General features: G+C 40.9%; 1 protein-coding gene across 1 annotated transcript in view; it reads right to left on the bottom strand.

Annotated features, from left to right (window-relative positions):
• PLXNC1 (plexin C1) overlaps positions 1-25,784 on the bottom strand; it is a gene marked incomplete at its 5' end in the record, with an annotated part of 36,085 nt that extends 10,301 nt beyond the window's left edge. The window contains 14 exons of the mRNA XM_008937759.1: positions 1,923-2,026; positions 3,189-3,362; positions 10,757-10,907; positions 12,298-12,496; positions 13,039-13,156; positions 13,649-13,694; positions 16,496-16,599; positions 16,981-17,082; positions 18,103-18,202; positions 21,650-21,841; positions 21,950-22,156; positions 23,053-23,140; positions 24,428-24,607; positions 25,645-25,784. Coding sequence (XP_008936007.1) covers positions 1,923-2,026; positions 3,189-3,362; positions 10,757-10,907; positions 12,298-12,496; positions 13,039-13,156; positions 13,649-13,694; positions 16,496-16,599; positions 16,981-17,082; positions 18,103-18,202; positions 21,650-21,841; positions 21,950-22,156; positions 23,053-23,140; positions 24,428-24,607; positions 25,645-25,784 — 1,905 coding nt within the window. The remainder of the gene's footprint in view (positions 1-1,922; positions 2,027-3,188; positions 3,363-10,756; positions 10,908-12,297; positions 12,497-13,038; positions 13,157-13,648; positions 13,695-16,495; positions 16,600-16,980; positions 17,083-18,102; positions 18,203-21,649; positions 21,842-21,949; positions 22,157-23,052; positions 23,141-24,427; positions 24,608-25,644) is intronic.
• Between the last annotated feature and the right edge of the window lie 265 nt (positions 25,785-26,049).

The following is a 26,049-nucleotide window of genomic DNA, read 5'->3' as shown; positions in this document are numbered from 1 at the left end:
AACAAAAAAAATTCAGGCTTGCCACAAAACTCTAGGCACTGGTAAAATGTAAGCTGGAATTCGTCAGGCAATGTTATCCTCACACTGTGTACACAATGTTCCTCTTTCTTGCTAACTAGACACCTTTACATTCCTTTTTGCAGTAATATACATACAAGAAAATAAACCAGATATGCTAATGGCTGATACTTGCCACTAAGCCTCTGCCTAAAATACATATTATTTTGTCAGTGAACTAAAATACCTAACAGAGATACCTAACACAATTTCCATAAGGCAGCTGCTAAGCTATAATTAGCATAGTTACAGATTTGCAAAACCAACTGATCCTCCAACCTAAGTTGCATCTGCCTGCAGAAACCAGAGACAAAAAACAGGAGCTGGGACAAAGACAGCCAGGGATGACAGAGACCAGCTGGAGCAGACTCATTTGCCATGAGATATGGCACCCACGAGCCACAGCATGCCAGGAGCTCAGGAAGTGCCGAAAGCTGCCGGGTAAAATCAGGGAGCTGCCTGTAGTAAAGAGGACAGGTACTACCACATTAGACAGAAGTTCAAATATCTAATCAGGTTCAAATCTGCCCTGACTTTTGCTGCATAGACTCTGGCTGCGACGCTACAACGTCCTAATTTGTACAAAGTCTTTGCAAGTGAAGCGGAGGAAGTACCACGTTCATCTACAGCCAAAATTCAAGAGAGGCCCAGAGAAAGCTGTATTTAAGATACTGGATGATGACTCAAGACATCTGGATTCACTGTTGCCTCCCCCAGAGTAAAGAAGAGCAACAAATGCCTACAGAAATCTGTGAAGTGACTCCAAATAAGCTTGCTTCAGATCTGAGCAGCCTTGTGCTCTGCCCAAGCTACAAACAGTCCTGCTAGGAGGCCTTGTTCATCTCTGTGGATGGCACTGTGTTTGCTCCTGCAGATAGCACTGTCTTCAGGGTTGGCTCAGGTTTCTCAGCACCACACTGCATTGCACGGCACAGACCTACACTCACCAGCAAAATTTCTAAATAAATAAAAATTGATTATCATGTTAAAAGCCAGGCTTTCAAATCCAACGAGGCATGAAGAAAGCTCACTAGAAGTACTCGGTGTGCTAACTTAATTTCTAAAACCTTTCTGTAAGCATCAAAATGTGAAGCAGAGTATCACCCAAGGCAAATAATCTGTTGTACATTTTACCCCAGCCTCTCACCCTCTATTTTGACTGGTGTCAGTGAAAACTACTCAGACAGGCCACGCTGCCTGCTGTGCTTTTGCAACGTGCTACACTCAGAAGGGCTCTGCCACCAGTTGCAGCCTTGTGTGTTGTCACACTGATGGATGGATCACTGCAGCATTGAGAATTACTGCTTTGGAGGTGCAACTGGAAGCAGAGAGGAAAACTTACAGTATAGGTGGCAACAGTAGATGGGAGCAGAAACTGAGAAAAAGGGAAGGAGACTGACACAGGAGGTCTCAAGAGAAAAGTGAACAAACTCATCAGTCCTTTTTATTCTGACTCAATGAACTTTCACAAGTTTCACTACTGCCTGTTCAGATAATCAAAATTTGAGGCGGGAAGAGGTAAACAATTGCTCAGAATGTAACAAAAAGCAGCAGAGACTAGAAAAGACTCAAGGCAATGTTCATAGCTAGAAATTAGATGCTGTTCCAACTGAAACGCTCAACAGAAGTAACAGTTTACCTGATAGGCTTAAACCAAGCAACCCTGCAACAAGCAAACCTCTGAAAAGTAACTGAAAACCTATGACTCACTGGCGAGAAAGTTGTGTCACAGGTTTCTTTCCTTCTGTTGAAGATGCTCAGCTGTCTCTTCAAGATTTTGATCAATCATGATACTTCTGTACAGACAGCATTTTGGATTTGGGGGAAACTGCTTCTCGATTCACTGGTATGCCTTCCATGCTTACCTCATAGTGACCGATGGTATTTAGCTTCCTTATCCCATCCTCCATCACCTCTGAGGAAGCATCAATATCTAACAATTCTCTTTGCTGCTCCTCAGACACAAGTTCTGCAGTACAACAACAACAGAAAACAATTACATCTCAATGACATTCTCACTGTACAGATGTTTGTAAAGAAAAGCAATACCTAATTATTTTTGGACAAGTGGCTCCCAACCAAGCTGCTCCTCTCTGTCCTTGTGCTAGGATGTAGGAGACTGCTTTTGCATTCTCACGGGACAGATTCCTTTTCTGGGGTGACAGCCTGGGTGGTTTCAATTACTGCAGGCTATTGGTGCTTCACTTTGTGTTCCTCAAGGCAGAGTTTCTGGAGGTCCTTTGACCTAATCTAGCTATTCTGTTGCACGAGCGTGCCCCCAGTGCTATGGCCATGTTGGGACTAGAAGAAAGGTTTCACAAGCCACTTCTAAAAGATCACTAAAATGAGCTGTGCATGACTGACATAGGGTTTGTGAAGGGTGCTCAGGCACTGGCGGTGGATAGAAACATCAGATCTGAAAATGAATTATCCTCACTTGCCAACACAGTGTTTGAAAAGGTGAGGAAATAACATCTTATGGAGGTGACAAATGCCAACAATGTAGAGTTTATTAGATTTCCTACTGGAGCACATGGGAAGTGGTATGGTGGCAACTACAGGGTTTTATCTGACCTTGGGCTCTTGAAAACCCAACAAGAAAAGGTGGTTTGACCCCTCTACTGGAACAGCCTTATTTACATCTGTCGATATTGCACATATCTCTGTGAGTAACATGGGAATTATTATATAACTAATCTGGCAGTAAATAAATTAGATCTGTGGGCTCTCCACAACAAGGGAAATGTAGGCCTGTTGGAAGGCAGGGTGGTATGAGGGACAGTAGGGAGGGACTAAAGTACTTGGTAATCATGAGGTGCCATTTTACCCACTGACAAAATTTATTAACCGGCAGGTGAGCAGGCCACCTTAGCCCAGAAAAGGAACATACAAATTATACATGTTCAATAAATAACGTGTTTGTTAAGTGCATGTCCTTGAAGAAGTGAATCAGATGTAGTTCCAGTGTTCTAACTGGTACCATAAATGATCTTCTGCTTCCCTAGAAATTCCTTACAAAAGCTATGCTCTGCCTAAATGTTAAAACATTAAAGTCAAAGGTAGGAATTCCTAACAAAAAAACTCCAGACCAGTGAAGTCCAAGAAAATATAGCACAGTGACTCTTTCTTACCAAGACCAATTTCATCCAACTGAAGACCATAGAGAAAACCATTCTCATCCAGGTAAGCCTGAAGGCTCTTCTCCTTGGCTTGGCCTATGGTGTCGCAGTCCAGAACATTAACTGGGATAGTTTGACAGGCATCTCCACTCTCATTTTCTGGTATTTTTTCAAAGATAATGTTCACTGTCTGGTGAAAGAAACACACATTATTCTGACTTACAGGGAACAGCTGGGAAGCCTACGCACTCCTGACAGAAAGCTTGAGAGATTTTCACCACATTTATTATTAAAGCTACTTCAGAGAAAGTTTATTTGAAGGAATTACACAATGAAGCATTTAGAATTCCTCGTGTTCAAAGAATCAAAGATACATAGCTATGTATTTCCAAAAGTGTATTTTGTATCCTGCTTTTGTGTAAATCTATTTCAATGAATTACCAAAAAAACCAGACAGGAGACCAGAAAAAATTACAATGCATATGTTAAAAAAAGCAGATCTTCTATTTACACTGAGTGCCTTAAAAGCAAAACTGTAAGCAACTAGAGATCTGATAAGGTTGCTAGGCAAGTTGTCATAAGTACCATTGATTTTGAGTGGATAGGAAGCAGTGTTAAAGTGCATATTTACACCAGCAGATTATGCTGAGTGCCTTATATCATACAAAAAAATACACCACCCCTGGAGATGTCAGTGTCTGTCTACGTACAGTTGTGTCTCTAGAGGCAGGAGAGACAGGGCTACTGCAGAAGCAGTGGAAAGGGAAGGCATGTTGCAGCACACTGAACCCAAAGTGGTCCAGATCTGCAAAAAAAAAAAAAAGTGTGATTTATTCTATTACTTATTACTCCAGGTCAAAGACCCACAAAACCTGTCCAGTTACAACACCCCTACCATTTAGCTCACAGCTACTTTGAGCTGGGACATAACTCATCTGCTAGGCTGTACACAAGGTGAGTATGGGCTAGAAGGGGGTGCCAATGAGACGGGGTGACCATCTCCAGAGAATGCTTTTAGTCAGGTCATATTTATGCTCAGGTCAGGCAGATCAACTGACAAAATGCAGAGAAAAAGGGATGAGCACAGATTTGCTAGTGCTGAGCAGTAACAGCAGTCATTTCCACTGTTCAGCTACACAGATAGAAAAGTTCTGCTGTAGAAGTCTTGGGACAGAATTAAAACAACCAGTTTAGGTGCCAGCACTTGACTGCAAGTGACATGAGAAAATCTACGTACTTGAACCATTCTGGCATAATACATATCTTTTGACTGAAAGGACTGCAGGTGTGACTCAGTGAAGGGGTGATCATTAAAAGAGGAAGTAATGAAAATATTCATTTTTCCTTGCTGTCATGTGAAGGAAAGAACTTCTGTCCAGGTTGCTGCAGGGACAACTGTTCTCCCTTATTAGCAAAACAGTTATTAATAGCTGTAGAATACTATTTCTGCACTCTTTCAGCAAGAGTGGAAATTACGGCACACTGGCAGTGAAAAGAAGTAGTCCAACGAGACATAAATTAACTTTACTCTTTCTACAGAAGCAAAAGGAGTATTAAAAACAGCACTGCAAAACTATGAAGATCAGGATTTAAACAGACTAGGATATAACTGAAGTAACTGAGAGTAACTTAATCAGGATACCAAGATGTTTAATTGTGAGGAAAAATGAGTCCATGGAAAGGACAGAAGGAACAGAAGAGGATATAAGGGACTGGTGCCTGCAGAATGGGAAGCAGATGGGATGCCATGCCTCCGGCTGGGATTTCATGCAGAAAATTAGTAAAAAAAATATATTGGCACAGGAACAAGGAAGTCATGCTTGGTTAGGCACAAAGATCAACAGAACAGACAGTAGTCCTGTCCTTGACTTTGACTGCCCTGAGGTTATGGTCTTGTAGGATAAAAATGTGGACAGAGGCTAACTGTATTTTGCCTTTGGAAAACTCACTTTAATGGAAATCTCTGTCTCTTCTAGTCTCCAAACTGATCTTTCTGGAGTTAGCTACTGACACTTCAACTGATGTTGATTTGTCTCGACATCCTTGGAAGGATTACTTCCTTCAGCCGATTCTTTCCTCCTAACACTATTCCTGCACTGCAATATTCATGTTCCTGCTTCTCCTTCATTTTCCCTTCCTTTCAGACTGTCAAGAGAAACTGTTTTTTTTCTCTGCTTCTTTCCTTTTCAGTACATGTTCTCACACAGATTGCACATAAATGTGCAGCCTCTTCAATTATTAGCATGCGAGCATCCTCCCATCCCTGCTCAACTCACTGTAGGCCGACAGGACTGTAAGAAGAGAGCTGTCGTCCTTTATGTAGGTGGAATACAAGTCATTTATGAACTCTTTAATCGAAAGTATCCATGATGTGAAGATAATAACAACTTTAATAAAACTTTATGACTCAAGGAAGTGGTCAGATGAGAAGAAATACTTAAATGTGTAGAAGTCGCTAAACCGAGAGAGCCAGACAGTTTGGTTGATACGATTTCCTGTAGAAGTTAATCTTAAGTGATGTAGCAATTGATGGGGAGCTAGGAAAGCCAATTATTATTAAGTCTTCCCCCTGCAGCTGAAGTTTTCATAAATCAGATTCAACCTGTCTGACAGCACAATCACTGGCTTTAGAAACCATTAATCAGAAACTGACAGCCACGATCACTGCATTTAGACACAAAGTGTAGAATTGGAAAAAGAATCAGAACTGACGATAAAATTATGAAAGCCCTTTTATGATCAGCTCTGAAGGTTAGAAAAGATGTAAGAGAAATCACAGAAGGGCACATGGAAGTCACGAGCAAACATCATCAGGCCCTCTTCTAGAGCTCTCTCACTTGGCAAAGGAAACAAAAATACAAGTAAACTTTGGCAAAGATTCAGGAGGAAATTACAGGACACGTGGTTCAACCTAGTAATTTCTAGAGACTTCATGCACTAGAAATTAGCAATTACCAACTCAGAGTCACAATGCTCTTCAGCAAAGGCTTAACATGGGTTGCAAGTATTGTTAAAGTCTGCTTAAGAAGAACAAGACAAGCACCTGCAACGACTTGTGCAGGGACTAGCTTAGAACTTAGCTAAAAGATAGGAACAGATTTTAAAAATGTTTTTACACTCACGCAGTGACAGAAATAATGACATTTGATGACAATGTTTACAGGTGGCTTTTCAGATTTGTAGTTTTCTTGAAAATTAATTTCAAACAATGAATTATTCAGTAAAGTTATTAATAACCATAGCAGATAATAAATGAAAGGTGGTTTAATAAGGAAATTTGATAATACCACATATTCTTAGAAGTAAAGACAAATCATCTGGAATATTCAAGGCCTCTTACTCATTACCCTATTCTCTGTTTAGTTATGCATCTGAACAAAGCATTTCGATTTATCATCCAGACTGAAAAGACAAGACAGAATTTTGATTGGTAGAAGTTAGAGGGTTTACGTAAAGCAGACAGCACCATGACATACAGCGTAACAAAACTGCCTTAAACCTACTCCCCTGTCTCTCAGACTGTGAAATACAGGAAACAGGAAAAAAAATCAGATTGATTGTATGATCCTTCTGTAGCAGCCAGAACAGTTACCCAAAAGCAGGCTACAGAACAGCTAACAAAGTGGCACAGAGAATGTTCCAGGAGTTAAATTTAGGCTAGAGGGGCACTATGCAAAGCAAGGTTGTACCCCTGGTGCTACAGGATGGTCCTCAATCTGCATCTAAGTCAGAAGACTCTCCCATAGCAAACATCTGCACTGCTCACTTCATAGTGAGAGCTGCTGTGTCCTTTTCTGCTGACGAAAATCCCCATATGTCACATGTTTTTAACAGCTTCCTTATCTCTCACAAAGTATGCCCAATGATACCACAATCATGGTGTCCTGTTAGGATAATTGGGTTCCCTCTTTCTGCTTTACTCCCTTACAGCCCTCCCACTTCTTTTAACACCCTGCTTTTAACTCATAAAGCAGTTGGACACTTTAAACAGGTTTCCAATACATAGTTTGCTTCACTTTCAATCGAAGGCTGAACAGGTGAATTAGAGCATTTCTTCCCATCTGAAAATGCTAACTCATTTCCACAAAGAATTCAATAGCCAAAATCCCTTTTTTTAAATAAGCAGTGACTATTTAAAAGAATCCTAGAAAGTCTACCACATGAAGAAGTCTCCCTTGGTTTTCCACAGAAGAGATTCCATTGAGTACTTTTCCCATGTCAGGCTAGCATTGTGTAGCTTTTCTATTTAAAATGAAACACTTCAGTGACATGCTGACACTCAGCTGTGCATTGTGCTTCTTCATCAGTCATTGAGCAAGTTATCTACGGAGGGGTGCAGCTACTTGTCTGTGAGAAAGCAGGCTTGCTTCCTCAGCCTGCAAAAAGGCTCTGTGACACATCCAAATCTCTTTCAAGGCAGTTTTATTACTTAATACTAAAATATAAGCACAGTGTGAAACCACACAGCTCCTCAGCTCATACTGGATCAGTGCTTTTAGAAGCATCTTTCCTTCAATACCTCTGCTTGGGTATTTACTTCAGCAGCATAGCTCTGTTCAGTATCTGATTGTCTCCAGCAGACAGGAGTAACAGTAGGGGGTTGGCTGGTCCCAAGGTCTGTGGCATTTTTAAAAAGGGCATGAGGCCCAGCCAAGGGGCAGTTCTAATACAACTCAAAACCAACATGTTTCTTAGTTCTCTTTTTTTCCTGTTAAAAATGGTCTGAGTTTCAGAAAATATCTCCCATCCTTCCTTCTTTCTCTATGGCCAGTGCTTCTTCCTTCTCCTGTGTTTAGCAGAAGACCCGTTGAGTTCTCCCTGGTTCTTAGGAGCCTGTCTGTATCCTGCTTTTATTGATTTGGAACTGAAATCCCAATCCTGAAAAGGAAAGATTTGCATGCAGAGTGCCTACACCCTTGTTTGTGCCCTGCCACTGATGTGAGAGTTGAACTCCCTGCCAGAGTCATCCCTGAGTCTTCAAGTGCCTATACAGCTTAAGAATTTGGACACTGAGTGCCTGCAGATGTGCTTCAGTATCTTTCGATCACCCTCTTTTTGGCTTTTTTTTTTTTTTTCTATACTAGGCTCTGGACACGTAGGCTTTAATGTACTGCTGTTGTGGAGCTGTGGAAAGGGGCAAAATAAAATACCACCAAAATACTGCAAGACTCAGAATGTAACTGCAGGGAGCAAATCTGCAAATACATCTGAATGCTCAGCTCACTTATTCCACTTAGAAAAAAAACCCTGCAGTCCTTCAGGCAGAAATTTTTTTTCCAAAGAAAGGATAAAATCCTTAGTTGCCTGTCTCAAAGGTCCCACATGTCATTGCAGTGCATGTGAAATGGTGTTAGTGAGAGAAGGAAAGGTCACTCCTTCAGCATCCTGTTAAATGCTATTCTTGAAGAGAAAACATGCACAGCTGGCCTGCTTCCCCAGCCCAGAAAGCCTCATTATTCCACCTAAATCTCTTTCACAGCATAATTTTAGTTGCCAGTGTACATCTTAGACAAAACACCAAACAAAAGTGTTTCCCCATCCAGCCAGAACTAGAGTCCTTGGGCTCCATCTCTGTAATTTTACTGTAGGATCCTCTCTCCTCTTCTGATGGCTTTAAAGGGAACATTCAGCGACTTCTCAACCAAGTCAAATGAACTGCTGGACCTTAGAGGGGAAAGCTGACTTACTAACCCTGTAACAGGCAACATCATTGCCTCCTATTTAAAAGCAGAAATACCAAGCACAAAGGCAGCAAGCAACATTTGAGAAAGGCTAGCTGCTCTCTCACTTCCTCATCCATCTGCAGACAGCCCTCCTCCCCACTGATACCAAGTCCTTCAGACCACTTCTCCTCTCTCCTCTTCACTGCAGGATGCCCACAAGACCTTATCAGTGACTGCATGCATAGAAGTAGCACTAGAAGAAGTATTTAAGGCAGTGTTCAGCAGTTTCAGATTCAGCTATCCCCCGCAAGATGCTCTCAATTTGAATTTGTGTTATAAATAAGAAAAGTCAATCAATTCCACAGGACCAGATGGTCCTGCACAGTCTACTAGTAACAGGCGTAATGAGCTTACTTGAAAATTGTTGCTTTTTGTAACTACTGGGCTTTGTATCCTATGGCTATATGTAGCAGTATGTTTAAACTTACCGTGGATCCCAAGGCATGCCAGAAAGCACAGCACAAACAAGGAAACTAAAGATACAGTATTACGCATGTAATTTTTAGTCACCGACTTCCTTTCCAAATACACGCTGTGGTAACTTAGCTCAGTGTAATTGCAAATGAAGCTTCCAACAATAGATTTGCAAATATCTGTAAGAAGATTTGACTTTAAATCTGTCAGTCCAGGAGCTTTCAGCAGAAAATGATAATTCAGAAACGTCTCACACAAAGGTTTTCATTTCAGGGAGCTTCCTGCGTCATGCAGTGAGCAACAGACTGCTGGCCAAACAAAATTTCCAGGGTCATATAGTCTATTCCAGCATGTGGCATCTTAAGATGCCCAGGTTCTTGCTGCAAAAACCAAACAGGCAGACCTGGAAACTCCAGCCCTACCTGAGGCTCAGGATATGGACTCTGAAAAGGACTGAATTCTCCTGCAAAGCCACCACCTCCCTGCAATGGCAGCTGCTGCCCTGGCAGTTTCTACTCCCAATCTCTGAAGCTCACTACTCAGTTGCACTTCTCATACTCCCAAGTATGTCTTGTAACTCCAATAGGAAGACAGGAGTTAAGATGCAAGGAAGCTATGGAAATGACTGGAAATGCAGATTTTTACGTTTTCAGACTCAAAACCGCTTGGAAATTCTGGATAAAGACTGCTCTGGTTATACTGAAAACCTTTCAGACCTCCTACTCAAAAAGCCACAATTTTTACATGCTCCAAAGTGCAATAAACCTTGCTATCCCTTCTCCCCTCCATGTCAGAATGACTATCAGGAAGAGAATTCCGGCTTTCAAAGAATTCTGGATGTAACTGTAAAATGGGAAGCACTTTGTAGTTGCTTTGAGAAAGGCAAGAAAATTCTGGTTAAAGTTTAGAAACTTAGCTAGGCTTCCAAAATACCTTGTTTTTAACCAAGCAACTGATTAAAATCCACCATACTGTAACCTTGCTAATGTGGAGCTAATTTGGAGGTAATAACATGGAAACCCACAGCAAATTATTGCTGCCTGGTGATTAGCCACAAGTAAACACAATAAATAAAATCTCTGCATTCCATTCTTTCATTCACTGGAAAAGTGTAATTTAGTTTAAACTCTAAGCATATGTTTATATTTCATCATATACTTTAAAATAAGAAGGAATTTTAATACCCTGAGACTTCATTAAACCTAACCTTTGGCAATTAAGGCGTGTTGTGAAGCAAGGAGTGAGGGCTGTGTGTGAAAAGTATATTGGTAAGACACCAGCTAGTTAAAACCGTATTGCGTTTCAAAACTTTGTCAGCAGTAACAATTTGATTATCCGGGTATTTAACCATCACCTTAGTGTCCAAGAGCCTTAATTTAGCTTCCTAGAAAAAGAGAAAACATTGTAGTTGTCTGTGTTTGGAGGGAACACAAGCTGACAAACTTACCACTGTTTTGAATTCAGACACTTGCCACAGCAGCCAGTCTTCATTAAGTGTGTACAGGGCCTTGCAAGTTATCGCGTCAACAGGTCCTTTGTTTATCCTGCGATTGAGGGTTGTCACTAGCAAATAGAAAGGTTCACCAATTGTCTCCTAGGACATGAAACAAACACAAGGAACATGCTTATTTTTGTACTCATTAAATGGGCATGAATAACTAGAAAACAATCAAGCGTAACAAATTATTTCCTTTTAACTGACTTGTTACCTTGGAATTAGAAAAGAAAATCCCTCTGAGCAGATTCATCTAGTTATTTGTTTAACCTCCATCCTTTGTTTTTTGGTGTGAAGTCTCATGCAAATAGCAAGGGACAGCTGGAGTGTGTGCCAAGATAGTTCACAGCCCCTTGCTGTGCACAAGCACACTGCAGACAAACTGCTCCTACTCCACCTGGCAGACGCTTCCTTGTTCCACCAAAGAGCAGGTGGGGGGTGAGACATGCATGTGTTCACAGACATATTTCAGCTATTTCTTCCTTTTTCAGTCGTGTGAGAAAACAAGCTAACAACTAGTGTCCTTTTGAATTGGCATCTCCCCTTGTTGTCCCTGAAAACAAGCCGTGGGAGCAAGGTGGTGGGACATACACTGGTGTATCAGCGAAACAGGGAATGAAACTGCAGCTTCCCTCTCCTGCCTGAACCCCAGGTTTCAGGAAAGCACCTGAGGAAGGATAGATAAATCTTTGTTTCCATGTGATACCATTCCTGCAGCCTGGCTAAGGCATCTCACTACTACAGCTTTGTAAAGATGACTGGTATATTGAGAACAGTTCCTATGACAGTTCCTTGGCTCTCTGCTTGGGTTTCAGGAAACCAGTGCTGAGCCTCAAACAATTCTGCTGTTGTATTAATGCAAGGACTGATATTAGTGATACCAACAGTGTCGTAGCATCACACTAGTGAGACAGGAAGTATAACCAAGCACCGAAACTAAGAACGAAGTGCTACCAAGTGGCCCAAAATAAACAAACAGTAAAATGAATGAAAACGCTTATTTTGTTTCCACTTGAAGTCATTTAGTTCTTGAAATCTGCAGTGCTGTTTGCAGGTTAAAAATTCTGGAAAAAAAAGTTTAGTTTTCCAAAAGACAGTATTCCTTAAATCTCCATGATGGTGTAGCTTTCCAAGCAGCTTGCACATAAAGGTACAGCTCCATTTTAACAAGGGTGTCAGTCTTTTGCTGTGATCACAATACATCTCATGGAGATGAAATAATGCCTGAGATGAGAGAAAGATATGCTAGAATTGAAAAATTACCCAAATCTCAGCCAAATAAATGACATGATCATCACTTACAGATGGGCTCTTTTCCTACATCTCCTTGATGATAGCTAGCTAAGTCACCAAAACTAGAAAAGCGGACGTTCTTACTGTTAAATATGAGACTGAATGCTTTCAACTGATCCTTCTAACAATTCCTATGGAAGAAATCAGTTTAAAAAATTCTTTGAATATCTTACGTAGTAGAAAGATGTACACGTACCCGGAGAAATCCAGAAAGGCAGACAGACATCCAGTTTGTCAGCAATTTTTCTACCACAGATTCAGTTCGCCTGAGCAGGAGCTTAGGCTGTACGTTGCTTGATTGCTCCATCAAGTCCTTTGTCAACACTTCCAAAATATCAGTTAGATAAACTAGCTTGCTTTGCAGTGCAATGGTCAAGAAGGAAGCAAACAAGCACCTGTTTAAAATAGAAAAGGAAAAAAAATAGCTATAGTAATTTGGAATTTCTCTTCCCAGTCATAACTGAAACACACTTTAGTGGAGCTCATATCCTAAGTTTTCCCTCCTTAGGCACAAAAACTGTGCACAGATCTCTACAAAAATATAAAAAAATTCAAGTCCATCTGCTCATGTTATTATTTTTTAAACACAAAATTTGTGTCTCTAAATTTAATGCCGCAGAACACCACCTGCTTCAGTGACAGAACATTTCTAAACTGTAGAACTGTTGATCTAACTGCAGGAATTGTTTACAGTTTTGAAGTGAGTTTTCCTGCACCTTTGCCTCTTTGCTTACATGTACAAACATTCTGATTTCTCTTTAATGGCAATGTTTTTTTCTTCCTCGGTGTGTGCAGATGGGCAAGATGGAAAAATGCTCTGGAGTAATGCAAGCTCGTTTTGCAAGCAGCAGAAATCACATTTGTGTGCTGCAATCCATGTTGTTTTTTTTCCTGCTAATTCTTTGTCTTGAATATTGTAAGCATAATCATACTATACCTGTCTTTCACAGTGAAATTTTTCTGCTTTTCAAGGGTGTGAATGAGAGTAACAAGAAACTTCTTGTTACAAATTAAAGCATGCAACATGTTGAAGCTTTCATCCTTGCTCGTTTGGTCTCCACTCTGGAACAGTTAAACAAAAATAAGCAAACTGTAGTTTGGCTATGATGGATTCTTCACACTCAGACAAATGGTAAGCAACATATGGGATAAGATCCTGGCCTCATTTAAATCAGTGGGAATTTTGCATTTATTTCATGAGTCTCAGGATTTTACCGAAGATGCATTTGCGCTTGTGTACAACACAGAGGACACACACGCAGACCAGACACTTCCTGCCATTCACACCAAGTAGTGCCAATAGTTAAGTCTGCCTGTCACTTCTCATGGCTAGATTATGTTTATTTTCTTTAAATAAGTCATAATATACACTGGGTAAGAGCTTCTTACAGATAAATTCCTTTTTATACACAAATCCATGCAACCCTCCTCACAGGGGAAAGGGAACTTACTGAAAAAGTAATCTGTTCTAGGACAACACTGAGATAAGGGACACAGTCACTCTTGAAAAAATATTTATTCATGAAGGCATATCACACTACATCAACTTACCTGGAGCATGTCTTCACTGAAGATGGATGTAAAGTATCCTGACTAAAATATAAGACAGGTGATATTAATCATTCTTACGTATAGCAGACGTTTCTAGCACACGTACGTTAAACAGCCTGAGCACGTTCCTGATGACATACAACTCGAAGTACACCAGTGGAAATGCTGGCTTCTAACGCAGCTACAAGAGAAAACCTCCACACAACTTCTGCAGAGGTGCTGCCAAGGTCCACTACAAAGTGAACTCTCAAAGGTGACCTGGTGTTGACTTGAGCATTACTGTGGGTGTTACTCTACGCTGCTGAGCTGCACCAGCACAGCAGGTGACTAACTGTCTGCAGGAAAAGCTCTTCATTACCCTCCTCTGCAAACGTGCTCGTGCACAAGGGGTGTTGCATCCTGCCTGGGTGGCAATGACAGCCTGGTATACTGTGTTTCTGTAACAGAGTGGCACTTGAGTTCATCTGCCTCCATTCACTGCAAGGCACTCCATGAATGTTCACTAATGAACTCTGCAGGAGGTCCACGCATTCAGTCTCCATAGAGGCACAGGTGCCCCCACACATCCAGTCCTAGCAAAAGCTCTCACAACAACGGGAAGCCCCCAGTTCTCAAATACTTGGTCAACGCCTCTTGACTAACTCTTACAGCCTGTAAGGCCCCAATACAGCATGTTTCCAAAGCAGCACCCTTGAGCAATGAATTCAACATGAGTGATATTTACTGTCACCTACTTTATCTGTGATGCTGGCAGCCCCTAGCTTCCTTATAGAATCATAGAATGGTTTGGGTTGGAAGGCACCTTCAAAGATTACCTAGTCCAACACCCCTGCCACAGACAGGGACACCTCCCAGTAGATCAGGTTGCTCAGAGTCCTGTCCAACCTGACGCTGAACACATCCAGGGATGGGGCATCCACAACTTGTCTGGGCAACCTATTCCAGTGTCTCACCACCCTCACTGTAAAGAATTTCTTCCTTATGTCTAATCTAAATCTACCCTTTTTCAGTTTAAAGCCATTGCTCCTTGTCCTATCACTACAGACTCTGGTAAAAAGTCTCTCTCCATCTTTCTTATAAGCCTCCTTCATAATGAAAGGCTGAAATAAGGTCTCCCTAGAGTCTCATCTTCCTTAGGCTGAACAACCCCAACTCTTTCAGTGTGCTTTCAGAGTAGAGGAGTTTCCATTCCTCTGATCATTTTCATGGCCCTCCTACGGACCCTCTCTAACAGGTCCATGTCTGTCTTGTGCTGGAGACCCCAGAGCTCTACTCCACTGCAGTACTCCAGGTGGGGTCTCACCAAAGCAGAGTAAAGGGCAAAAGTTTACCTTTGTGAGATCAGTATTTCAAACTGAGACAAAATCTAAGTGGAATAATTTCCAGGATATGCAGTGGCACAAGACTCACCAAGGCAAAAGATGAGCCCTCCCTGTTCTGACCTCACATAATGCTACAGAATGGCAGATTTTGTGCCTTTTTTTCTTTCCTTTTTGTTTGCATAAAGCAAAGCATCTCCACCCAGACAGCTTCTACAAATTGTTACTGTTTTGACAGGGGACTATCACTAGGAAAAGATACATTCCTAAAAACACTACTTTAATGCTGATATGCCTGTCAACAAAACAAACTGAAAGGGAAGAGATGCAAAAAGTAAGGTTTCCTTGTTCCATTTTCTTCAGATCTCCTAGTGACCTCATACACATTAACATGGGGGACATCACAGCAGTACCAGAAGAGATATTCCCAGTTTCCTTTGGTATGCGAACCAGAATCAAAGTGTAGAAAGACCATGCATATGTAATTGTTACTTTGTATCTGGTATTTGGTGCTGTACAAAAAAAGAACAAAGCACCAATTCTGCACTATCACGTGTTTAACTTTATCACAATGACCTTTTAGTGGGATCATAGACAGTGATAAAGTAAAACAGCGTGCAGATTTGAATTCAGGACTGGGCTGCAGCAGTGACAAGGAACACATTTAGCCTAGAAAATAATTTGCATACATACCAGCTATAACCTAACACCACAGCACTAACCAAGCGTTTCTACTCATTGGTGTGAATTACACAGTGAAACATCACTAGTTATAGTAAGAGCTTCTGCCAATCTGTAAATGCCAGTAAGCACTGGTTAACACCATGATATAAGTTTGAAAGCAGTGGCAAACACGCTTATCAACAACATAACGTGCCACATATGCAAAAACATTCAGTGAAGTGAAACATCCAAGAAAAGGCCTCCTGTCCTCTGATGCAGTGGTGCAAACTCCTCCAAAGAGCAATGAAAATATCCACCTGTAAATTCAACAGCACTTAAGTATTCTTATGTAATTTGTAAGCATTCGACGTTCACTCCTTTGAATCAAGGTTTTACCATTTCTGCCAGCAACTTGGAGTGGAGAGCACGACCTTAGAGCCACTTCCTCATCCCACAAGTCTAATTAGGAAGTGTCATGATGTTAGCTAGCTTGTTAGCTAGCCTGACTGTTACTTTAATTAGCTATAGCATAGAAGGTGAAAGCATGAGAACACAAAAAGCAATGGATAAATTACAACTTAGTTAGGATGAGCAGCTTAGTGAGGTTGGGCAAAAAAGAAATGGATGCATACACAACCCTTGAAAATTCAACAGCAGTGCTTTATCTACAGCATTTGGGCTTGGTTAACTATAGAGAAGTACAGCCATAAGTGTTCTTTGGTAAATCCTGATTTAAGAAAAGTTTCTTGTGAAAATAATGTGCAATTACTGTGTAGTATTTACTTCAGCTATTTGATCCTGACCTTCTCAGATTTTCATTATTAGACAGGGCTGACAACTGAAAGAATTGTAAATATTTACCTCTGGAAAGAAAGTCCTAAGAGCAAAGTGTTTGTAGTCGAGGAATGGAACAGTTCCAAAACTATCCACCACGTCTAATTCATCCATCTGCAGTTCAGCAAATCCTGAGAAAGCACCCCACACACACACAGAGTTAGTTTTGTTGACACAAAATCATGTTCACAATCATAACTTGGCCCCACCAGATGTTTCTTAAAAAAACAGTTTTCAGGCAGCAGGGGTTGTTTTTCTAGCTGAAACTCTTATAAGCCGGAAAGCACAAGTCCATTTTTTTCACTTTTGTTGAAGGAAATATTACATGCAATCCCATTAGCTCAATGCTATCTGCTACTGCAGTGCACACCAATGTTAAAGGGGAAATCTGATACAACACAAAAATATTCTAACAGCTATAAAAATAAAATTCTTATATAATGTGAGCTTCTTGGCAATTTAAGTTCAGAAATTACACTATAGTCAAGCTCTATAAAGCTCTGTAGACCTACCCTCACGTATTTCTTTCCGAATTTCATACTCCAGTAGTTCAAGTTGCTGACTCTGTTTTCGAGTTAACTCTTTGGATTTGTATCTAGTAACTATGAATGCCACTAAAAAGGAAGAAGAAGATTCTGAGTACAGAAACTGCAAAACAGAGAACCCCTATACAAGACATATTTTAATATTATTTTAAGAAACAGAAATACACACTTGCACTCTCCAGGAGGTTTACTGCTTCTACTGTTGTCAGTGTTCTAGTACTCACAAGTCCCACTTGTGTGAATCTAAAACCACGTTTAACAAAAAAAATTTCCTCATAATAAGCTCTTAGAAGAATTGGCAATCCAACTTTGTTTGAAAGTACAGCATACCCTATGTACAACGTGGACAATGAGAGACAGAATCTAACAACCACTTCAACTATTACCAACCTACTTAAAGTGGCTTTGATTTAACAGGAAAACCAGTTCTTTTGAACAGGAAATCTATTTCCAAATTGTTAACTTCTCTAAAGCTTATCTGGAGAGTAAAGGCATGAGATATGGCTCCTGTAAAGGTGATGCACTTTTTAAAAAGAAACCCAAAATCCCAGAACAAATCCCCAACCTTATTACAATGAAGAGGAATTTATCAAATATATCACCAGTGCAAAATATTTAGAAAAAAGGGGTGACAAACAGAGGAGGGGATAACTATTTGTCTCCTTAATTTAGCAATGACCTACAGATTCATGAATGATCCAAATGAGACCGGGCAGAAACACCACAAACACTACGTGAGGATAAGCAGATTGTCAGGGAGTATCTACCCCAGGGATGTGAAGGGAACCCAGCTCTGAGAGCTGGAAGGGCCCAAGCTGTGAAACAAGGATGTCAGTCCCACAACTTGCTTCACTTCATGGTGAGTAATCCCAGCAGGACAGCCCAAATTACTGTCTTGTATCATGCTGTAGTGTGACAAGCTGGAACTACCAGTAGACCAGAGTTAACTTTATCTGTTCTTAATTGGAACAGGGGAAAACCATCAGACTGTTTGTGATAGTCCCAAACATGTGTGCCTGTATGTCTGTTTATGCATCGTGATTATACCCTTCAGCAAATCAAAACCTGAAAATATAATATTGTACTTACCTATAATGACACTCACTACAATAGGCAGCAAAATAAGAACATACAAATATATGTGTGATGATGTTGGTTTGACTTCATGCTCAAAGTTTCCTAATTTGACCTGAAGAAAAAAAATGTCTGTGTTAATAAAGAGCAGGCATTATATATCGGTGCTGAAAATGACATTTAATGTATAGAAAAAAAACCCAAACGTTTGAGGCACACGAAGAACCCTGGTTCTCCAGGTTATTGGGAAAGTGGCAGCAATTCAGGAAAACATATGTGAACCAAGCACAAATTTAAATTTTACTGTATTTCAAGTTTAAGCACAATAACAGCAGTGACAAGAGAAAATTTTGGTGGTCCTGATGAAGTACCAAATTTTGCCATTGGTCTCACTGCAAACAAGGCCTCGGATGAAGGGCAGGATCTGGCCTCTGGCTGAGTGGTCCATGAACTTCAGAACTGCTGCTGAATGGTCTGTCATTTTGAAGCAAGGAAGGCACATGATGATAGCTAAAAACATTCCTTTGCACTCACTGTGTTACTCTGCTGAGCAGAAAAGCAAGGTCTCAAACTGAAAATGAGGGAAGTAACATTTTTGATAGATACTTGGCCCACAGCCCTCTTCCCTATTTCTTTTCAGAAGTTTCAACCTCTTTATGTAGGATGTAGGGTATTCTTGAAGGTCCGCTTAAGAACAAATACAACATCCCCCAACAGGCTCTGGGCTTGTCAAAGGCAGGACAGACATTTTTTAGGAATACATGAAGTGCTGATGTCTGCCAGATGCTGAACTAAGGCATTCACCACTGATAATTATGGTAGAAGACATTTCGCAAAGGAGTATCCCAAAGAGGACTATGAAAACACATAAATAAAGGGCAGCTAAACCTAGAAACAGAACAGAAATGAAAACACACTTTGACACAGAAAAAGAATACCACCAAGTGCCAGAAATAGAAATGAGCCTGAGATAATTGAAAAGGAGAGTTGGGTTGAAATTATTTTGGGTTACAGCAGGGAAGGCAGAGATCTGGTGATTTCAATCACTGGCTTGTCACAGGACATGAGCAGCCAGGGCAGCTGGGCGCTGCCAAAAGGATAGTCATCGCACCTACACGGACACGAGCGAGCACAGAAATCCCAAAGCCTTCCTATTTCTGGGGCTACAAAACCATAAGAGAAAGCAGGCCTACTTCTTTCATCAAATGTGGATTTTTTCCTCAGTTGTTTATGTATTTTCACAGTTCCTGCCTAAGGTACCTTTGGCCTGAGCCTTCCTAGGATCCCATTTCTCTTTTCCAAGGATGGAATGCATTGGTGGCTAAACACATGAATCGTCTCATGACTAATACACCTGCCCTTCTCTACTAGTCATGTCCAACCAAAGCATTCCTAAAGCAGAAATTTCTGTTACTCATCCCTGCTTATTGAAAAACGAGACAAAGTATTCACTTAAAAATCAGCTTGTATCTTAGATCTTCACAATAACCTTCCTATTCAGTGGCCTCACCTCTTTCCTTATCTTCTATTTATCTTGCTTATGAATCACAGATCAATTAATGTACACCTGAATTAATCCAATTTCTATTCCTAAATTCATTGCATTCTCCCTGCAGGCCATTGTAAGACATCCTCTGGCCTGGTAATGCCTATGAGCTTTATGTCATCAGCAAATATTATTAGCACATCCCTTATTTTTCCACTGAAGTCGCTAGTGAAATTAAGCAATATCTGTATGAAAATCAACATTGCCTGAAGTCAGCTCCCCTTACACAGCATCTAGTTTTTCTAATCCCTAGCATCCTCATAATCACCATGTTAAGTAGTTTACTGAATGATTTCCAGGTACTTGTGATCTACCACTTTTTTGTTGTTGAGGAAATAATTCATCTTACAAAATAAATATCTAGCATACTCTGCTTTTATTAAAAAGAAGCTGACAATTATCTCATTCTCCATTTACCCCTAAGTCTTTCACAAGTCCCTCATTCAAAATACATTATAAAGTTTTACACAGAGCTAGGACTAAATCAGCAAGTCTCCAATTCCTATTTTTTTTTCTTTTAAATACTGGTTTTACATTTGTTGCTCTCCAGTCGTACTGTAAGTCTCCTGACTGAAGTTTTATTTAAAATCTTTTCTACTAAGCCTAGAAAATCATGTGCCAACTCCTTCTCAGTGCTGTGACAGGAATGGTCTTGTTCCTGCTGTCTTGAGCCCCTTGATCTATCTGAATCTTGCTCCCATCACAAGTATGACATTTTCCTCTTTGACACCTTCATTCAGACTGATCATACTGTCTCTGACCCCACACTCAATATACTCTTTCTTCCTGAAAACTAAGGCAAGATGTACGTTCATTCTTGGGCCACACCTATCTTTTATATCCAGCTTACCCTTTCTTCAGAGTGGCCCTACATATTCTATGATGATTTAATTATAAGAGTGAAAAAACACAATGATTTCCTACTTTCACATTTTCATTCATGTTGGAAAAAAAAATTTTTAGGGTACCAGAAGTTAAATATTATAGCTATTGCATTTTATTTGCCTTTGCGAAGTGGTGACCTCTCTATGACAGTCACTCCCATGAAGCCTGCAGGATGAGCATGTGATATTGCAAGGCAATGTTAATATTTAAACGCAACACCAGTCTCAGAAAGGCTTTTCCATGTCCTAAGTGGCTCAGACGGCAGGATCCACAGATGGAGGATCAGTTCACAGTGACAAGAAATTGAGAATAGCTTCGTTAATCTTTACTATGAGCCATATGCCTTGAAGTCAGTAGAGTTATTTCAGTTTTATACCACCATACACTGCAGTAAGAGTCTGGCATCATTTTTATCCCTCATAAACGGTGATGACTGCATTTTTAAAAAAATTGTATCTTCATCTTAGTCATGGAGGAAATATCTTAATCTGCCATTTAGCTTTAAAATCCATGGTAACGTTCTTATACTTGGACCAGGCTTCGTGCCATATGTTCAAAGCATTTTGGCCTTCCCAGTGCACATTGAATGTCACCCCCTTTTTTTTTAAATGCAGAAATGTCTTCTCTCCTGTCTCAGTGGTGATCCCTATGCACTGTTCAAGATCCTGTCTACTTCAGTAGGAAAAAGTGAACAGGACACAACCCTTCTCCTCATGGCCACACTGAAGCAGCAGATTGCTTACAGACCTAAGATGAGGAGCTCTCCTAAAGCCAGTGCTGCTGTATCTGTGATGTCTGTGCTACAGCTAGAGGTGTGACAAGCTACTGCTCTCCTGGAGTTCAGTTTGGGCTGCAAAGCCTACCTCGGGCACTACAGCAGTAACCAGACAGTAAATGAACTCAGTGCTCTTAATAGTCCCTAAGCTGCTCGGGCATGCTTACATGTGAGGAAGATAACTACTACCAAGTACCAGGAAAGCAGAAAATGCATCCAGTTCCTCCGTCTATAAAGAACATTAATGAAATTAAATAAGAACATAAAGAACATAACGAGCATTACTGGTACATTTTACTACATTTGTATAAGCATTCAAACACTGCTGAATTGCAAGAAAAGGGAATTCTACTTACAAAAACTTTCACTGTGGAAAAGTCAATCTTGTCTGTTCCTTCCCTTTTGAATTTGCACAGTATGGTGCTACGGTCTGGCTTTTTGGTAATATTTTGGACACTGAACCATATCTTTTTGGTCTGTGCACCATTCATATAGGACAGATAAACCTCTACCTCTGTTTTAGAAATATTCAAGTTGTCATTTTCTTTCTAGAGGGAAAAATAAAAAGACAATAGACAGTTACTAAATACAGTAAAAAAATTATCCCAAACAGCTATTTAAAATAAGGAATTAGAGTTTATCACTTTAAAACTTACATATATTTTTAATTCCAGATCAGGATCCAGCTCAGTGTGCAGCTGGTAGTTAATGAACACTGGGTCGGGGTGATAGTGTAATTTGACACATGGTATAAAGGTAGTTTCCACTTTCAACATCATATCAACAACTTTACCCTCTGTTGCATGGCTCAGGCTGGGCGTTAAGTAATGATACTCAGATTCATTTCCAGGACACCTAGAGACCTGGAAATGCAACAGCAAAGCCATAAACGTCATTAAGTACTCAACAGTGGGTACAATTACAAACAGAGGCACTCAAAATCATTTTAATGCCTTCCTGGCTTCACACAGATACCTGCTAAACCTCTTCTCTGTGATCAGGGCTGCATGCAGAGCACCTGGGAAAATTTCTGTGTTGAGCCTGTCTCTACCTTTATGCACATTTATCACACACTCCACATGCTGCTTTAAGGCTGATTGCACATTGCTACGGCAGCTATTTCCTGCAGCGAGACAGGAACAGTGACAGTGATTTCTCCTTCCTTCCTCTCAACACAGGTGACAAGAGAAGAGCATCTTTGGGCATTGGCTCTCCCCAACTTAACTTCTGAGAGAGGGGGGTTGCTACGGTCACCCCATTGCTTAGTCCATGGAGTGGTGCTGCTGTTTTGTGGTCTCTGTGCTGTAAGTCCAGGAGTCAACAGGATGCCTACATCCTTGCAGCCTCCCAAGAAAGGGTTTCATCCCAACATCAGCTCCAGTCCGCTGCTGCTTGCTGAGGCAGTGGCACCATATGGGTTCTCAACACTCAGCCAGAGAGAAGTACACCACCCCCTCCTCCAACAGTCCTATATATGGAGGTTGGGGAGACTCAAAAATGACAGATTTGGAACAAGTCTCTACAGCGTAGGAAAGAAGCTCAGGGAATTGTGCAGGAGAGTAGCTTATGTGCATCCATGACCTTGTACTGATAATGTGTGCAGCTGTAATCTTACAAGTGGTCATATTTATTCCAGTAGGGTGACTGACATGTGCCTGCAAGTGTTTGAAAAATATTGAGATTCTCCTGAAACCTTAGGAACACAACATAATCCCCCAAGAGACCTCTATTTGGTATTGTAAAGGAAAGTAAGACTTACTGTGAGGTTTGATCTCTGGTCATCTGAAATAATCACACTGTCCACCACATTAAAGTTTCTACCAATTGTAGTAACTTTGCGACCACCACTGAGAAAAAAAAAAAAAAAAGAGGGTGAAGGGAGGTTAATACTACTTGTTTTCTCACAGGTAAGTCCTGCATTAAAGCTTCAGCTGTGAATAAGCTACTCACAGGTGTTTTGCTTTGGTAACAGCCAATATAATAAAGCCAAACTGCAGGACAAGATAATTTGAGGTACACAGCATACTTCCATTCTTTCCTGATACTTTTGTTACTGCAAAACCAAATGGCGGGACAGCGTACACATACATGCGCCTTCGCAGGGTCTCTCCACCTTGCTCTCCAGTTGTTCAGCCAAAGAACTAGACTGTGACTTAATATTCTGTCTTGAAGACACAACATCATGGTATTTCACTGCCTCAGAGCAACCCTGCCTGTGCTTAATTCTTGCCTCCTTCAGGATGAACCGATGGTGCCAGGCACCTCACAGGAAACATTCTCGCCTGTATTCAAGACCATCTGTCTCAGCTCACACAATGGTGCTTGTGTCTGACGGCTCTGGGCTCACAACCTCTGTTCGACACATTTGGAGTGGTTTAAGGTATTATTCATTTCCAGCTGCCTGACCTGCCTCTCACCTGGAGATGAGGGCATGCATCCTAGCTGCTCAGCTGCTGCAGCTGCCAGACCAACTCATTACCCCAAATCCACACTTGACAGAGCCTGACGCCAAGACATCAGATTAAGAATGTGAAAGCGCGTTAAAACTGCGCAGGCAGAGAGACAGGTGGAAAGCTGCCCCTGAAAATATCTTAAAACGACTGTAGAGGTCTTTCACTGGAGCTGTGAGTCTCACAGAACACATCAGAAGCATGAAAAGGGCTCTTTTGGCTCCAGGGGAACCCAGTCCAGACTGTATCACTGCAGCGGTGATTATTTTCACTTCATTTCCAATTCATTGATACTTTGTACTGTTTACGAGGTAAAGGGTATATTGGTATCAAGAAATTAAAGTTCATTAGACTTTGAATTTGTATGTGCTACCAATATTTTGGATTTAGCTTCAGTATGGAGAGCATGCTTTTGACTGGTGGGCAGGCAGGAGTTTACAGAATCCTGCAGAACACAGAACTTACCTTGCACCTGTCATGACCCTATCTGTATGTTAAATATTAAATCAGTTCACTGGCATAAACTTGTGCCACCTGTTGTCAACCACAACAGGTTTACAGCAGTCATCCAAGTTTACATCAGCTGCAGTCTAGCCAAGGAAGATGGCTCTTAACAGCTCAGTGGGACTACTTTATTTATGTATTTTAAGAAATACATAAAAAGGTATATAAAGACAACCTTACCTGATCCAGGAGGTATTTGGTGTGATTCCAAAGCATGATGGCAGCGAAACATAATGCAGAGTCATTGGTGGTGAACATTTTTTCCCATTAGCCTGTATACATATACTTTTGGTCTCTTTACGTGTTGGTGGGAGAGTAAATGTCATCTGTGTGTCATTTAGCACATTTCTAACTTTAATGCTGGAGGAGAAAGAAAACAGACACTGCAACACAGATGCCACTGTGCCACTCATTAGTGTTACTACACAAAGCCTATAACCTAAAGCAAAGGATAAGGAGAAAAGATGAATGAATCTCTCTTTGAGCTGCCAGATGGAGGTGGAAGAACAGAGCAGGGACTTGAAAAGACAAAATAGGGCATCTTTTGAGCCAAGTTGCTATGTGTCACAATAATCACAGAAGACAGTACAGACACTGGTCTTATGGCCTCAGGCTGAGGCTATGTTATGCAATGTTGTGATTTTGCTGTGCTACTCAATGTGGTCCATGAGCTAGTCAAGAACAAGAATCTTCAGCTTCCTCTCTTCTTTGTCTTTCTTTCCCCCCCTTCTTCCGCCCTTTCACTTCCTTCTCTGTCTCTCTACTTCCCCTATCTCCCTCCTTCTCTTCTTTTATTTTCTGTGGTCCCCAGGAAATCCATGGCTGAAGTAATAATCGGACAGTACTATATGAATTCTTCAGGTGCTAGCTATGTAAAGTGGGCTTGGTAATCACAGGCAGCCATTGCAGCAACACCTGAAAATGAATGATTCAGAGAAAGATAGCCTAATTATCTAGGGTCAATCATCAACAGAGAAAAGTACAAGCTGTTGCATGAGAGATTCCTGACACGGTACTTATGCTTTCACAAGCAGAATCCTAGAAAATATGGGGAATATTTTGAAGCAGTGGAGAGTCAAACAAAAGCTGAGGCTTTCCTGTGACCAAACTTCTTGTTGCCTGATGCAAGGCAGGGAGGGCCACAGGTACAGAACTGTCCTACTATGGCTGAGAAAACTGCACACCTACCCATCCATCCCTTGTATTGTACCCAAACACCAAATTAATTTTCACCCTTTGGGAACTCAAAGTGCAAATATAACTAAAAGGGTGCAGAGCATCCCCCGCTCCGCTGACGAGAGGTCCACAACTGTTCACGTAACTGTACTGCTAGGGCAAAATGGGCATAATTTTCACCATGCAAAGTAACTAGTATTATTTTTCAGAGCTTAACTCACATATCTGGTTTACAGCCAGTAATTCCAGTCAGTATCAGTTTTATATCTGACGCACGTGTAAAGTTTTCTCCTTTGACTGTTACTTCACTTTTGCCTAACGTAGAAATCCACAGAGGTTCGATGGAATGAATGCTGATATGCTAACAGAAGACAAAGCAAAACAAGATCGGGTTATAAGAAGGCTAGGCAGTTAAATAACAGCTGCAAAAACAACCACCACTCAGGAATGCAGGTTTTATGGGACTGGGATACATTTTTCTTATTGGTTTCAAATTTTGTTAAGCTTGATCCTGAGAATACTGTCAATCACAACTTCTTTACAAGCTAACTATTTTTACTTACTTATTTTATATTTCAATTTATCTCATAACAAAGTTGCCCAAAGGAATCACAGTCTGACATAAT

The sequence above is a fragment of the Merops nubicus genome, unplaced genomic scaffold, assembly GCF_000691845.1.
Source record: "Merops nubicus isolate BGI_N331 unplaced genomic scaffold, ASM69184v1 scaffold2123, whole genome shotgun sequence".
Lineage (NCBI taxonomy): Eukaryota > Metazoa > Chordata > Aves > Coraciiformes > Meropidae > Merops > Merops nubicus.
The sequence above is the reverse complement of the archived record's forward strand: the minus strand, read 5'-3'. Positions and strand labels throughout refer to the sequence as shown.